The sequence below is a fragment of the Cryphonectria parasitica genome (genome assembly GCF_011745365.1).
Source record: "Cryphonectria parasitica EP155 unplaced genomic scaffold M406scaffold_5, whole genome shotgun sequence".
Lineage (NCBI taxonomy): Eukaryota > Fungi > Ascomycota > Sordariomycetes > Diaporthales > Cryphonectriaceae > Cryphonectria > Cryphonectria parasitica.
This window is the reverse complement of record NW_024468913.1, coordinates 1,763,294-1,779,050: the sequence shown is the minus strand read 5'-3', so window position 1 is coordinate 1,779,050 and position 15,757 is coordinate 1,763,294. Positions and strand designations below refer to the sequence as shown.

At 54.2% G+C, this 15,757-nt stretch overlaps 4 protein-coding genes across 4 annotated transcripts; 1 reads left to right on the top strand and 3 right to left on the bottom strand.

Moving 5' to 3' along the window:
- Positions 1-3,001: 3,001 nt before the first annotated feature.
- Positions 3,002-3,416, bottom strand: M406DRAFT_259527 (DNA-directed RNA polymerases N/8 kDa subunit superfamily; the record flags this gene model as incomplete). The annotated part of the gene is made up of 4 exons (XM_040917299.1): positions 3,002-3,056; positions 3,117-3,203; positions 3,267-3,325; positions 3,381-3,416. The coding sequence occupies 4 exons, from the start codon at positions 3,414-3,416 to the stop codon at positions 3,002-3,004; spliced, it is 237 nt and encodes a 78-aa protein (XP_040775512.1).
- Positions 3,417-3,804: 388 nt separating this feature from the next.
- M406DRAFT_42104 (uncharacterized protein) lies at positions 3,805-6,822 on the top strand (the record flags this gene model as incomplete). Its single annotated transcript, XM_040924182.1, has 3 exons — positions 3,805-4,115; positions 4,170-4,954; positions 5,018-6,822. The coding sequence occupies 3 exons, from the start codon at positions 3,805-3,807 to the stop codon at positions 6,820-6,822; spliced, it is 2,901 nt and encodes a 966-aa protein (XP_040775511.1).
- Positions 6,823-8,008: 1,186 nt separating this feature from the next.
- M406DRAFT_233404 (uncharacterized protein) lies at positions 8,009-8,868 on the bottom strand (the record flags this gene model as incomplete). The annotated part of the gene is made up of 3 exons (XM_040915938.1): positions 8,009-8,206; positions 8,390-8,636; positions 8,750-8,868. Coding segments are annotated over 3 exons (564 nt in total), but the record flags the coding sequence as incomplete, so codon positions are not given.
- Positions 8,869-9,912: 1,044 nt separating this feature from the next.
- Positions 9,913-12,211, bottom strand: M406DRAFT_291661 (uncharacterized protein; the record flags this gene model as incomplete). The annotated part of the gene is made up of 2 exons (XM_040918979.1): positions 9,913-10,544; positions 10,629-12,211. 2 exons carry the CDS (start codon positions 12,209-12,211, stop codon positions 10,421-10,423), a joined length of 1,707 nt encoding a protein of 568 aa, XP_040775509.1. The 3' UTR covers positions 9,913-10,420.
- Positions 12,212-15,757: the final 3,546 nt, after the last annotated feature.

The window sequence follows — 15,757 nt, the reverse complement described above, 5'->3', positions numbered from 1 at the left end:
TAGAACCTTTCCGGCAGGCTGCTATAATTGGTGCGCCGCGACAGCCAAAGATTCTCCTGCAGTCACTATTGTTTGAGCGTACGCAAGAGAGAAAGGAATCTTGAGAGGTGGGGGAGGCAAAGATTTCGAAAGGTCAGGAGGCTTTGCCTGGTCGCAATACTTGCTGCGAGGAACCTAGTTCAGTGATCCAGCCCGTCACGTACTATGCATGGACTTGCAGTGGTGTTCCCGGCGGGTGCAGATGCTCTCTTTCTTTTCTTTCGTCCATCAAACCCCCTCCAAGACGCTCCCAGCCAGTAGGAAGAGGACGACGAGCCGGCCTGGTGGAGGCCAAGGCTGGTAGCCAGTAAAGAGCTGCATGAGGCGACAGGGCCTCGGCGCTTAGAGATGGTGTCAAGGTGTGCAGCTCGGGGGGGACCCATTCAACGAGCAAGTCACATCGGGGTCAAATGCTGTGCTACCCCTGTCGATAACACAGGTCCGGAACCAAACTAGAAGAAGGGCAATGCGTATACCCTGCGGCCGCGCTGATAGAGAAAGACTGAAGGCCAGCGCCAGTCTTGGCCCTCTTCATCATCGTCTCTAGAACATGTCGGCGTCGTGACTTGGGTTCCCAGCCAGCCGGATCAGAAGCAGGTGGATGGAGCCACGCGATCGACAGGGCAACCATTACCGTTCCTTATGGGCCAATGAATTCGGGGCCCACTGAATAGTCAGGATTGTGATGTTTCTGGCGACTTGACAGTTGGCAGGGCGGCGACATGGTTGTTCCTGTGCGGGCTGCATCTCTTGCAGCTCCTGGCGGGTGACTGCAGCTCGAGCTGGTCATCCTGAGGTGATGTTTGTTTTTTCTGGGGGGAGGGGGCGTCTACTATGGTATTTTTTCTTCTTTCAATTATTTTTATTTTTACTTACCGGGTCTCAAAGTTCCATCGGATCGGCAGAAGGGCGACGTGGGTGCCTCGCGATGTCATCGTTCCTCCGTTACACTTGGAACATCAACAGTGCTGGGTGAGGGAAGACAGACTGGACCGAGCTGCAGCTTGCCGGCTAGCCATCACCTGTTTCTTGGGCCCTTGGGTGTGACCCTTTGTCTACCGAGGCATGTTGTGCAATCCTGTTGGCTCTCACGCTTCTTCTGTTGCTGCTGTTGCTACTGCAGTGTGCAGCGTGTGCTGCACCTCCCAACCCCTCTGTGGATCTTCCACAATCCCTGTCTCGTCCTCATGAGTGTCCCGGAGATCTGGGAACCCTCTTCCTTCTGAGTTTAGCGTCACCTATTCCTGGGCCTTGCCCCGGACCAAGAGATGCTGATCGACTTCTGGAGGTCGGCGTTCGATAGCATGGCGCCTCAATTGACAAATATTAATGGAACAATTATGAGTAGACAAGCTCGATCATCTAACGATTCCATTATTGTGCCTCATGTCATCATGGTGTTATAGTGACTGGCGATTGCCGATATGTGTGACGACAAGGTTGTGGATCGAGGAGCCACCCATGGTCTTGGTTTGGGCGCGGAAACACGGAGGCAGGCATGCACGCATGGCAAGGCATGGCAAAGCAAAGCAAGGAAGGTACAAGTGTTCCCGTGAAGTTTCCGGATGGTGTCGGCTCTTTCTTGCGGATTGACAGGCGACGGACCAAAGTGCTTGGTGGGGTCATGTCTTCTTTAGCCTTCGAGCCCATCCCTGCCGTCTGAGCCAGTGTGATTCTTGGACGACGAGTGAGAATCCAGAGCCAGCCTCCTTCAGAGCACACCGGCGTTGGGTCTGACATGTATGTTATCCAGATCATCCTGAACTATACCACCTGTTTGGATAGCTGACAGCCTTATGGTTTGTCACACCTACCATAGTATAAGACTAGTAAGATTGTCTTTTGATACCCAAATCCCGCATTGGGCCGCTGGGTGCTGAAGAACAACAGGGCTCATCGTGGTGGGAAATCTTTTGTCCAAGGAAGCACTTACTCCCCTCGACGGGTCGATCGTACAGATGCCTCCGTCCGCTTCGTATTGTCCACGACGGTGTCGAGTCATTTGAAGACGGTCGTCTGCACGTTGGGTTGATCTCTGCAGAACTAGCTTGACTTCAGCCCCGAGAATGTGGTCCCGGGCATTTCGTCCGCATCCTGACCGCCTTGTACGACGTTGACACGTCTTCGATATAGCTGCAGCTTAGCCGCCGGGAGAGAGTCGATGATCCTGGCTGGTATCACCAGCGCGTCCACACAGGCTGTCGTGGAAGACGATATGATCCAGACTACTCCGGCTGTCGTGCATATGTATGATGTGTCGGCGCATTATGGGACAGGAATGAATGTTTTCCTTCCGGTTCGGAAAGAGCGGCTTGTCTGAAGCTTGATTTGGGAGGTATAGGCTGATAGCTAGAGATAGCTAGTAGCGCTGCGTCTATTTGTCCAACCACGTCGGGAGAGGCGTTGGGGTAGGGCAACCAAAGAAATCCTACCAACCAAATATGCAGAGGACAATTTTTTGCCTGGTCATTGCGGCAATCTTTCCTGGATCATCCCCTCTCTGAGTCCAACGCCGCCTGCCTTGTTGATAACCCACAAGAACTCACTAACCATGGATGCCCCGTTTCAGACTCTTGTGGCTGCCTTCCCTCGCTCGGTAGTTTCGAGTTTCCATCTTTCCAAGCCTACCTTCGCCAATTCATATTCCGAAGCGCATTGCTGCCTTGCCGACAGAAAGCAGAGTAGCACGTCGAGGCAGCAGACCACGTAGATAGAAGTATGCAATGCATAGCAGGATCAGCATATGCAGACTTTTGGCGAGGGCGCGCGAGGCGTTCCATTGTCTTCCTTCACAATTCTTCTTGAAGTCCCTCTTTCAAGAAATCCAGCCATTCGATATCAAGTTTTCTTCGCGTCTAGCCCCGTGAATTCGTAGAAAAAGAACACAAGCCATGACGCCATGCAATGAAAAACAAAAGCTATTTTTTTTTTTTTTTGGTTCCAGATCCGCGCCTCTTTCCGTCTACTGGTTCTGGTGCAGCTGGTTCTTCTTCTCGTTGCGTCCATCGGGCGTGTACCTGCAGAGACATTTGTTGTCAGCCAATGGTGAGGTTGTCTGAGGTCCGCGAAAAACGTACTTGAGTAGCTTCTCAATGAGGTCGACGTGGGTCATGATCATACGGCGGCAGCAATACCGTTTCAGGCCGAGCTGGTCCATCGCGTCTCTGTCGCATCGCGTCAGCTCATCGCCCACCCCGGAAGTCCATCGCACCACTGAGCGCTCTTACCCGTCAGGAATGTCCTGGTCGATCATGGCCAGATAGCGCTCCCACAAATCGGCTGTCACCTACGCCTGGTGTCAGTCTCGTGCTTTTCAGGGTTCGTTTTGTCTGCTTGCTGACCTTGCCGCAGGAGAAGCACCGCACGGGGATAATCATCCTTTCTCAACGATCAAAAGCAAGGCGGATGCAGGTTGAGGTTTCAAGAGAAGTTCTCACGGAGAAGCGGTTTCGATGCGATGCAGGATGGTCAAGAGTGCTGGGTGTAGTGGGACTGGGTTCTAAAGGCGGTAGAAGAGGAATCATTGATTGTCTAAGGTCAAAATTAGGAGCAAGTCGAGCCGCCTCTGACTTTCGAGTGACGAGCCCCACTTAAAATTCTCTTATCGCCGCCTTATCGTGCACTCAAGAAATTCTCAGCAGTGAAGGCCCTGGTACCTGTCTGTGCCTTGCGGGATCATGCAAAGTCCTCATGGGTGACACCTTTCTCTGCCCCCCACGACAAAGCACTCATTCCCCCCTCTTCCTGTCCGACCTGACCTGCACCATGGCATCCTCCAGGCCACAGGCCAGCCAAGGATCTGAGAAGAGGAAGAGAGACAAGGCCGACCGAGACGAGTCGTCCCACACCAAGAAACGAAAACACGGACGGGCGGACAAGGAGAACGCTTCTGCCACGCCGTCAAGGAAAGGACATGCGGACCGCGCGAGCGACGAGACGGCTACCAATCAAGGCGGGATCGAGTCTCGAGCGAAGGACGGTTTCTTTCAGAGGAACAACTCGCAGAATTGGAGAATATCCGAGCCAATGGGTGGAAGGATGTCTGATGTAGATCCCATCTTCAGTGCGGACGAGAAGTAGGTCTTGGGCTCCCTCTCACGAGCATTGCGCTGTACTGACGTCCGATCTAGGTTCCTACTCATCACTTACGACACATCACTCCAAATCTACTCTGTCGCCGACTCCCTGCTGGTCCGCCGGATTGCGCTGCCTGTTGTCGGCGCGAACAGTGGCGCTCCTTACCTCGTCGCATCGGCACTCTCCGAAACGTCACCAAATCTTGTCTGGCTCGCTGCCTCCGACGGACGCATATGGCGCATTGATTGGACGAACGGCACTGGGGTCGAGGACTGCTTCCGAACGAAGGCAGGAGTTATCCACGATATGACAGTCGGGTCGGTCAGCTTGAACAAGACGCCTTCGGATGTCCTATTTGTCTCGGAGAGCCTGAAATCCTCCTTCAAAATTGTCGCATACGATCCATCAGACCTTGCCAGCCCCAAGAGCCATGTCCTGCAAAGTGACATAGGGAGAGTTAATATTGTCCGGGCCGCCATCGGTGGCCTCGTGCTTGTTGCTGTCGCAGGGAGCACGATGCTCGTGGGTACCCTGAAGCAAAAGACCAACCACAGCGTGGAGAACCTGCACTATGACTTTTACTCTGTAAACACAGTCGACGATGTGTGCTGCCTGAGCATAAGGCACGTGCCTAAGAAATCTGGCTCCAAAAAGAAGGCTGGTCACGATTCGAACGATTTGGTTGTTGACGTGGCCGTTGGATGTGTCCGAGGTGCCCTTTTCGTGTACTCAGATTTGCTCACACAGCTGCAAAATAAATTGAAAAAGGGACTCGACGTACCTAGGAAGCAACATTGGCATCGGAAGGCTGTCCACAGTGTGGCATGGTCCAAAGATGGTATGTCTCCTGATGGAATGATAGCCTGCCCAAGGTTTTACCATTGCTAACGAACTTTGCTAGGCAATTATCTCATATCCGGTGGCTCAGAGTCAGTACTTGTACTGTGGCAACTGGACACCGGCAAACTTGACTTTCTTCCGCACCTTGCTGCCAGCATCGAGAATATCGTGGTCTCCCCCAGCGGCTCGTCTTACGCTGTTCACATGGATGACAACTCGTCAATGGTCCTGTCCACCGCGGAAATGAAGCCCACCACTTATGTGTCAGGTCTACAATCGCTTGTCTTCGAGGCCAAGAAATCCAAGGATGAGTTGATCCACCGTGTAGCTGAGGGTCTTAACGAGATCAATGCGCCACTAGCAGCTGCCATCGACCCCAGAGACCCATCTCAGCTGCTTATCTGCGTCGGCAGCAGCCAACAAGCCACTCGCGTCGGCTCGTTACCGATCACGCCTTTCCTGCAGCGCTTCGACCTTGGGTCTTTCCAAAGTCTTGCAAAACAGCCACTGACCAGGACGAACACTGCTCAGCTGTACGCAGCACCCTCGGGCCATCCGATCATCGAGCCAAGAGCATGCCAGCTCGCCTTTTCCCATGACGGCAAATGGCTCGCCACTATCGACGAGTGGGAACCTCCTGAGCGAGATGTAGTGGCCCTTACGGAGGGCTCGATCGCTGCAGCGGAGGAGTACACCCGTGAACGTCGTGAGGTATACCTCAAGTTCTGGGAGACGAAGGACGACGGGACGACCATGACACTATCTAGCAGGGTCAATGGCCCTCATTCGACGCGGCAGCCGGAAGATGTCTTCGCTATCGCTGCAGACAGAGTGTCTACTAAGTTTGCGACTGTTGGAGAGGACGGCTGCCTTCGAATTTGGGCTCCTCGGCTTCGCGAGCGTGACGGTCTCGCGACCACCGCTCCCACCGGGGAGGCTTTGGTCAGCTGGTCTTGTGTTCGGACGATAGCACTGGGTGAGAGTGTGAAGTCACAGGACGAGCTGATGCCCATGGGAGGGCAGGCGACGCAAAAGAAGAGCGGGGCGCTGACCTACTCGGAAGACGGCTCCATTCTATTTGTGGCATATGGTTTCTACAACGAAGTCGTCATCTATATCATTGACATGGAGTCAGGAGAGATACGGAATAGCCTGCAAGACCTGTGCAAGGGTGCCGTCAGATCACTACAGCTCCTCAACTCTTGCCTGATCATACTCTCTGAGGACCTCGCTGTGTACGACCTCGTGAGGGATGAGCTTCGGTACGGCGTTCAGTTAGGTGACAGGTCACAGTCTGCCGCAAAGATGACCCACCTTGCCGTCGACAACAAATCTCAGAGCTTCGCAGTCGCGCTGCCCTTCCTGAAAGCTACCAACGGGAAGTTGTCAAGGGGCGCCTTCTCGGAGGTTGCGATCTTCGGCCTGGAGGACAACGAACCTCACTTGATGAAGAAGCTCCCACACCTCGTCACTGCACTTCTGCCGGCCGTCGGCTCATCGGGCTTCGTGGCCGTCGACTCAGCAGCGCAGATCTGGCCTATCGTGGAGGGCACGGACTCGTCGAACATCGCGCGGCCCCTGTCCGAGCTGAAGCTTGACGACCAGCCCACCGCCGAGGAGGACGCAGCGGAAGAGAGCAAACCCGTCATCATAGATGGTGCTGATGACGAGGGCAGCGATGAAGAACTTGACGGCGAGGCTATGGATGTCGATGAGGGTGATGACGACGCACATGCTGCCGTCGTTGCACCGCAGCGTCTCGCTGAGATCTTTGACGCCGCACCTGCTTTTGCGATGCCACCGGTCGAGGATACCTTCTACAAAGTGGTGGGCTTATTCTCCCAGAAGACGTCGCAGGGCAGTTGAGCGGTTCAGATTCCCAAAGAAGAAGTCACTGCGAGTCGGAAATCAAGAGACGGACAGACACTCTACAGGTGAAGAGCTATGGAGAAGACCTCCGGATCACTATTTATGTGCTGCGCCAAGAAACGAGTCGTTGGTAGTCGGCGTGATGATGGTCGCATCTGCCCCTAGGACAGGTTGAACACCGATTTTCGGCCCTTGCCCATTGACCACGCACGATGAGGTCACAGGCGGATGGATGGTGATAACCTATGGGCTTGGTGTACATACTGCATAGAGCACACTCGGGCTAGCTAGACGGCGTCAAGCATGACGCGTCCAGTCTCCCGTGTGAGTACGATGACATTGAACATCACGGGATAAATCTAAAAGTCAAATCAATCATAAGCATACATCTTATTTTACAGCGCTGTTTGCGAATCGAATCATGATCATCTTCTTTTTATCATGCATGTCCACCTCGCTGCTCTGAGCACACTCTTCTCCCCCATTGCGATGCCTCTCAAGTCTTTCTCACTCGATTATGTCGCTCCGTCCCGCTCATGTTGAGTCTTTTCCCAGCGGCAATGAATAAAATTGACATAGGATATATCATTGTGGTCACATTGAAATTAGACAAGCTCGATATAGCAATCTGAGAAACACGGAAAAACATTGGGGTATCATTTCTAAGCTCGTTGAGGTATCGTCCTCGTCACTCTGAGGTTTCTGGCATTCTAGCAAGAATAATCGATGGCCACTCCGTGACAGCCCGCCAGATAAACATCTGAGGCGACCTGGCCCCAATACGCGACTCTCCCTCCGGCTGAATACATCGGCCATAAAAAAAGAAGTCTGCGCGGATGAATCCCGAGTATGGGCCGTTGCGGCGGATGTACAACCATCCTAAATGGGCTGATCATCGAGTCGTTGGGAAATTCGAGCAGCCGTTCAGCAAAACACTGCGACATCGCTCTCACCGGAACTGAAGGTGACCCACTGAAGGATTTTGCACCTGCTCCGCGGTCAAACCCTCGCCCCTGGCCACGAGGGACACCATCCGGACCTCGTCCATCGCCGGTCTCCTCCTGTCCTCCTCGGCCGCCGCACGACCGCCTATGCCAGGCTGTCCAGCCGGCTGTCCCGAGCTGGGGGCGATGGGCTGCATGTCCTTCATCGCCGTGTCCCCCTCACCATCCTCCTCGTCGCTGTCATCTTCCTCCTCGTCATCGCTATCGTCCTCCTCCTCTTCCTCGAGCGAGCGCTTCAGCCCCGTGCGGACGTTCTCGATCCCCATCGCTCGCTCCTCAGCCGTGTACAGGCTCTCCTCGAACTCGTGCGCGAACCTCTTCAGGCGCTCCCGGCACCAGGCCATCGAGTCGACCCACACATCTCCCAGGGGGATCGGCTCGTTCACCCGCTCCCCGCCCTCGTCATCAGACCCACTGGTACCCTCGCCCTCGGCCTCGTCCTCCTCCTCAGACGAGGACTCCCCGCCTGCGTCGAGGCCGCCCATCGAGAGGCCAAATTTAGCCTGCCGCCGCTCGGCACGCTCGCGCTCGCGCTGCGCGAGCAGGCCCTCCTGTGACACGAAGGAGCGGTCCGGGGAGATGCCCGCAGCGAGGGCCTCGTCGCGCGCTGCTTCGACGAGCGTCTCCACCTGGGGCTCGAGCTTCTTGCGGAGGAACACGCCGAGCACATCCTCCTGGGTGCGGCCCGGGTAGTTGGGGGATGGGTGGACGGCGAGGCGCTGGAAGAGGGCCGAGTGCTTGGAGAGGATCTCGAGGAGGTAGGTGGTGTGGTGCTTGAGGATACCGGCTGAGGTCTGGAGCGATTGTCTAGGAGAGGCCCAAAGTTCAGTCAGTCGAAAAGGCAACACACACACAGGAGGGAAGAAACGGAGGGAGAGAAGCAGGGAGAGAGGCTTGACAAAGGGAGATGGCGAACTTACGGGCTAGGCAGGCTTCCAGGGTTCATGTAGAGATCATGTTGAAAGCTCACAAGGCTGTTGGTGAGGTTCTGCAGGCGGAAGCGTGTGCCCTCGAGGGCGCGCAGCTCGGCAGGGCTCAGGCCAAGCCCACCTTGTCCTTGCGGCAGGTTATTTACTGGAGCCATGTTGCTTGCCATCATGGCCAGCTCAGGATATGAAGTGCCAGTTTGTCAGGGTGTATCTGTGTGCTGGCAGGTGTCTGGGTAGAAAATAAGAGTGCAAGCTTTGTTTCTGTCAGGCTGAAGCTATTCCAAGGTCGTCACACACAATGGGTTGAGGTTGAAGGTGGCAGCCCCCACCAAAAGCATCAAGCTTCCGCCAAAAATAAAGCCGGGGTTGGAGGGGTGGGTGGAACAACGGACCCCACCCTTAGACCACGACCCCTTGTCTTTGATACATAGTCATATTGTACAGTGTAGAAGTGCAAAAGTATTATCTACCCTAACCCTTGACTCACCCACCCCCCTCCCCTTTTTGTTTCTCTTTCTTTTTTAGTTCTTTCCCTTTTATTACCTCCTGACTGAGCACATTAAGTCATCCAGCAGGGATTCCTTCACCTCCTTGAAAGCCTCGTCAGCCTTTCCAATCACGACATCTTGCCTCCCATTTGCACCATCTCCTCTCCCCCAGATCCTCGCACCACATCCCTCTGCAAAAACAATTCTCGAACAAGTGTTTCTGTTTTCGATAGATCGGTGGGTAAAAGGGGTTGTGGTTTTTTTCTTTTCCGTCCATCTCATTTTCACTTCCTGTAGACCCCCCTCCCCCCTTCCCTTCCAACTTCACGGGTCCCTTGCAGCCAAGCCCGCTCCCCAGCCCTATGCTGGCATGCCGCAGGAACCGAAGCACGTCAGAACCTGGAGAAGTGACGAGACACCTCCCGTCGTTCTCTATGGCCCCATTTGTCAGGAGGAGACAGATGACAAGAGACATCTGGCCTCTTTGGAAGTCCAGACCGCCCTGTGGTGCTTGCCCAGGAGTTTGAGGAATGAGGGGCCGAATGAGCCGGCGAATTGCTTAGTTGTCTCAGATTTTTACTACACTTGTACAATGTCGCCATCTTAGGACATGGTTACATATCACCAAGGCATTTAGTTGACTGGTGAGATCGAGACCCAGCAGTTATGTAGCATATCCAATTGTCCATTTTTCTCTAAGTTCTAAACCTGCCTGACCAGCCAAGTCCAAGCAGTGCTTTTTGGAAACCGACCAAGAAAAGACTGACCAGACCCTTATCCGTTTCCCAAAAAAAAAAAAAAAAAAAATTTCTCGGCCAATATGACGCCGAACATAGATGGAAAATAATAAAATAACAGGACAGTTCATAGAAAAGGCAAGAAGGAAAGCCAGTTTCAGCGAGGAAAAGGGCAGAAACACTGCCAGACATATCGTGCGTCCGCTGGTGATACAATGAGACACGCTCAAAAGCTCCAATCAACATCCGTAACATCCAAGATAATCGTCGTTGTCGTTCGCAAAGAAAGTCATTCAAAAAGTTGTGTGTGAAAAAGAAAGTCCAAAATCACACAACTTCAGGCACCCGGGATATCATTCGCAGAAGTTTTTGAAAAAGAAAAGCATCGCGCGCTTTTGAAACAGTCGCAGGCGGTGTAGTGCTGGTGTGGTCTTCTTTTACTCTCCGTGAGCGCCGGCCTGGTCCACGAGGACGGTCTTGGTCGCGTTGCCATACTTGTCGACGGGCGGGTACCGCGCCATCCTCTCGAGGTTGTCAAGCTCCATATGAGAGCGGATGTATCTAAGATTGTGGTCAGCCCTGTTTCGCCCTAACACTTTTTTTTTATTTTTATTCTGAGTAAGATCTGTGTGCGTGAAGACTTACTCGTTGCGGCCATCCTTCTCAGGCTGGAAGTCCCAGCTGGTGAACTGGCCAATCTTCAGCGCCTTCCACACCAACTTGCGCTGCCTTTGGGACAAGAGGACCGCCTTGGTGATGGCGTCAAAGTCCCACCTCTCCTTGGCCTCGGCCTCGAAGGCGTCAAACACATCGCGGACCTTCTGGTCCTCAGCGGACAAGGAGCCTGTGCGCTTCTTGCCCAGGCTCTTGGCAAGGTCGTTGAGCTCGTACGGGTCGTTCTCGAGGTTGAAGAGCTGGCTGCCGTCCGTAGGGCAGGTGATGTACTTCCAGGCCCCGCGGCGGATCATCATCAGCGGCGCGATGGTGCCCTCGCCTGTGTACTCGGCGATGACGGTGTCGTGGCCGCCCTGACCGAGGAGGTGCGGCATCATAGACAGGCCGTCCATGGGGAAGGTAGGGTCTGGCTTGGTGCCAACCAGGTCGCACATGGTGGGCAGGATGTCGAGGGTGGAGACGTTCTCGGTCACGCGGTGGGGTGTGAACCACTTGGGATACGAGATGAGCATGGGCACGCGGACTGAGCCCTCAAAGTAGCTCATCTTGTACCAGAGGCCACGCTCGCCGAGCATGTCACCATGGTCCCCGCTGAAGACAATGATGGTGTCATCAGAGAGATTCAGGTCCTCGAGGGTCTCGATGAGCTTGCCAATGTTGTCATCGACGAAGCTGCAGGAGCCATAGTAGGCCCGCTTTGCCTTCTTGATCTGCTCGGGGGTGAAGTTCTCGTCCCACAGGTCGCAGACCTTCAGCAGGCGCTTGCTGTGGGGGTCTTGCTCTTCCTTGGGGATGTGAACCTTGGGCAGATCAATATCCACACCCTCGTAGCGCTCCCAGTACTTCTTGGAGATGGTGTACGGGTCATGAGGGTGAGTCAGTGAGACTGTCAGGCAGAAGGGGCGATCATCCGAGTTCCGGACGTGGTCCCGCAGGAACCTCTGGGACTGGAACATGACGTCCTCGTCGTAGTCCATCTGGTTGCTGGCAGCGCAGACGCCAGCCTGGAGGATGGAGCTGGCGTTGTGGTACCACTCGAGACGGGTGTCGGGCTTGTCCCAGTCGACGCACCAGCCAAAATCACCCGGGTAGATGTCCGAGGTGAGGCGTTTCTCGTAGCCGTGGAGCTGGTCGCCCACGAAGTGCATCTTGCCGGCGAGGGCAGTGACGTAGCCCTGGAGCCGCAAGTAGTGGGCATACGTCAGGGTGTCGCTGGGGATCTGGGCGGCGTTGTCGTAAGCGCCGATCTTCATGGGCAGCTGGCCCGAGATCATGCTCATGCGCGAAGGTGCGCAGAGCGGCGAGGGGCAGTAGGCTGAGTCGAACTGAACGGACCTCGCCGCGAGGGCGTCAAGGTGAGGCGTCTGGATCTGAGAGTCCGGGTTGTACATCTTCAGCTGTGGTGCGGACATCTGGTCGGCCATGATGTAGAGGATGTTGGGCTGCTTGCGTCCAGAACTGAGGCCTGGCGCCGTGCCCTCGTAGATGGCATTAGCAAAACCATTGCTGCCGCTGTGGCCAGCCCCATTGGAGGGGAGCTCTGGCTTCGACATGTTAGGTGAGGAGGGCAGAGAGTTCAAGTCGGGTGCCATTGTATCTGAGCTGAGTGTCTGTCTCTGTGTGTATGTATAGACAATGTAGTCCCAGGCCCAATGATCAATAAAACAACAGAAGCAGCAGAGTCCAGTCAAAATAAAACAAGGACAGTGGTGTGGTGAAAGCAGGAATGTAGAGCTCTCGATGGCGTGGGGGTGGTGTATGGTTTGTGGTGTGTGTAGAGGATGCGAGGCGTGTGAGAGTGAGAGAGTATGAGTGTGAGAGGGAAAGAGAGAGGTGGATAGAGGGACAGAAGGAAGGAGAAGCCTGATAATGGTGGTGGATGATAATGATGAAGGGATCAGAGGAGTTGAGGTAGAGGCGTCCGTCCCCTCTAGATATATGAATAGATTGTCTCTCCACAGATGATGTGTGTGTGTGTGTTTGCCCCCAACCCCTGAGAGTGTATAGAATGTATGTGCCTGAACAGACGAGGCAATGGGAAAAAATGCTCCAGGGAAGGGCCAATTGGTTGGTTGGATGGACCGGATGAGAAATGAGCCCGCGTATCCGCCTCAGGTGAACGACCAAGCACACAGTCGTACACTGTCTGTCGTTGACGTTGTGTGTCTGATAGTCACCTCTTCCTGCCGGATCGGTCCAGAAAAACAAGAGACTTATGCACAGGCCAGGAACAAGATAGGGAACAAGAAGAAGTGCAAGGTGCAAGACGCAAGACGCAACGTCGAAACGATGAACAAGGGGGATCCGCCCTTTTTTCCCTTTCCCTTTCCCACCCCCCTTTCTTCCCGAAGGGTTCCTGTGTCCCTGGAACCTGACCTACTCAAACAAGAAACACAGTGAGCTGGGGATGGCTGATCAACGCTTCAGCAGCAAGCACGCAATCCAGGTCCTGAATGCAATCAGCGAGGTAAGTCGGCCGACGCGTCTGTGTTAGTTCCCGAGCGGTGACGATGGCGCAATCGGGGGCAGTGGCACCATGAAGAGTTAAGTGGATGGATGACTCGATCTTATTTATGCTTGACCACAGTATGATTACTCAGTATCAAGACAGTAGTCAAGGTTGTGGTAGTAGTATTAGAGTAGTAGTAGTAGTAATAGTAGTAGTCTGCGGTGAAACATGACCCAGTGGGACATGGAGGCGAAGGAAAAAAGAAGACGAAAGGGGACGAAGAGGGGGGTCGGGTAAAATCCATGTGACAGTAGTAAAATAATAATGAAAAGCTCCACGGCCGATTGTGGTCCGCAGGGAAAACTGAACTAGACGCAGTGCGCCCTTCCATATGGGGATTGGCCCAAGACTCAGATATAGAGACAGTGACACAGAACAGTGCAGAAAACTGGTGAGCCAAGCCTGAACTAGCCTTTCTATTTGGTACCCAAGGAGCCCACATTGGGGGAAAAGGGAGAAAACCTGAAAACACGACAGGTCGGAACACAAGGAAACAGACCTACCCGCGGAACTTTCTCTACCTGACGTTAGGAGAATTTGCATTTTTGGGGCTCTTTGTCCAGAGACCCCGGCAGCCCCGGATTGATGGAACCCTTGCCTTACACTATACCGTAGTAGGCGCAGCGGGGTCTTCGCTCAAACCTCACGGTTCCTTCTTCTTCTTCTTCCATTCCACGGCAGCACGGGTCCGTTAGCGTGGCAGTGGCAACGGGTTCCACTCCCACCTGTCTTGGACCTGCAGCAACCTTTTTTTCGCGCCAGGACGACTGGAAATGTCGCCATTGGTAGAAGGCAAAGCTGCATACTGTACATAGTAGCACACATATTACTGCACCACACCTTAAGCCATAATATGTAACATAGTACTAAGGTATGTATTTGCAGTAGTGTTAGCGTGGCGGTGAGCATTGGCTGGGGGGGGGGGCTGAAGAACACGACAAGAAGCGTCACTAGGAGGCTGAGGCAATCGGACGAAATTCATCTCCCTTCTGGTCCCTCCTAGATCGGATCTGCGCGGTGACCCTACTGCTATCACACACATCAATGACTCGCGAGGAGGACTAAGCAGTGATTACTACTAGTCCTCCTCTACTTGAGAGAGGATAAGTAGATCTCCAAAGATGAACAATCAAAAAGCCGTATCTATGGATGAGTGTGGATCGTTGCTCGCCCCCGGGGGGTGTTGCACTTGTGTGGTGTTCAGTCCTGCGGTGAGACAAGTCCTTGACGGATTGTACAAACTGCCGCGTACTACCGTGCTACTTACCACAACTAATCATCCTACCCTAGTACTGTCACTCACACCACGCTCTAACTTTCATCAGGTGGACGTCGTCACCTCTCATATCCCTCTTCCCCAGTCAGTCACCCTCGCTTCGAGGTTCTCCCTCCCTTCTTCTTCCACCCCGTATTTTCCCCTGCAATGGAAGCAGTGGAACAATCGTCAGCCCCGAAAATCCCACTCTCTATATAATGGGGAGGGAAGTGTGGATTCAAAGAGGTGTACCACCGTAACAACTACATACTATAGTCATATCATAGGCAGTAGTATATGTGGGAGTGGAGAAGGGGAGGAGGGAGCAGGAAGGGGGAGGGGCGGATATTGGGGTGAGGGGGCAAGAGATCTGCATGACTACATCGCACCGTCCACACCGATACCAAGGGTGACAAGAGCCGCCATTTGCAAGGTGACTGGCCAGAACAAATGAGGGCGCTTCCCCTGACCGCACCCCTCGGACACGGCTGCACCACTTGGAGCCTTGGCTGTACGGCCCCAAGCTCCAACACACAGACACTGGTAGACAGGAGAAGATTCCCCGTGCCCCTTCCTGCCTGATGGAAAAACCCCCCCCCCCTCTCCCAAGGGACTCGTCAGAAACCTGCATCCCTGCATCTTTTTCTTTTAACCGGCAGTCATACTCCAGCAATTCACTGGTCTACCTGGTTGATTGATGAAACTTGGTCAGAATTCAATCCAGAGCTTGCGCATGCACTGGTGTCAGCCGCACTCCGCATATTCGAAATCTGGCCACGAGTCCCTCGTGGCGTGTTGATGACGATCCTGGCCCTGGACATGACTTCTCCAAGAGGCACGCGACCGGTAATGCAACCTCTGTAATTAGAGAGAGGGTGAAAGGGGGTAAGCTGGCGAGCAGGACATTCTACGATTAACTCTGGACCGCCTGCTGTGCCACTCAGCACCACATCGGCACGACAAGCAACCCTTATGCCCGCCGGGGATCCAAGACGCCCGGGGATTCGAAAGAAGCGAGTGCATGCAGCCGCAGCATGTAAAAGACAACCACGAGACAGGATAAGGCTCGCATGTCCCCTTTTTGGGAGAGAAGAGGGCCACTGACGGACGAACAAGTCATCACGCCCGGTCTAGGCCCTCGGTTCAAGCAGATCAGCAGGACACGCCCTCGTCCTCTTCTCCTCAGTTCTCCTCCTCCTCCTCCTCCTCCTCCTCCTCCTCCAAATCTTCTCATAGCTTCAAACTCCCACATGAGCAACGTGGCTCCAGACGCTCGTGTGATGACGCCCTCGACAGCTCGCGTCTCTACATCGGGCAAGTCCTGGCTCGGTATGC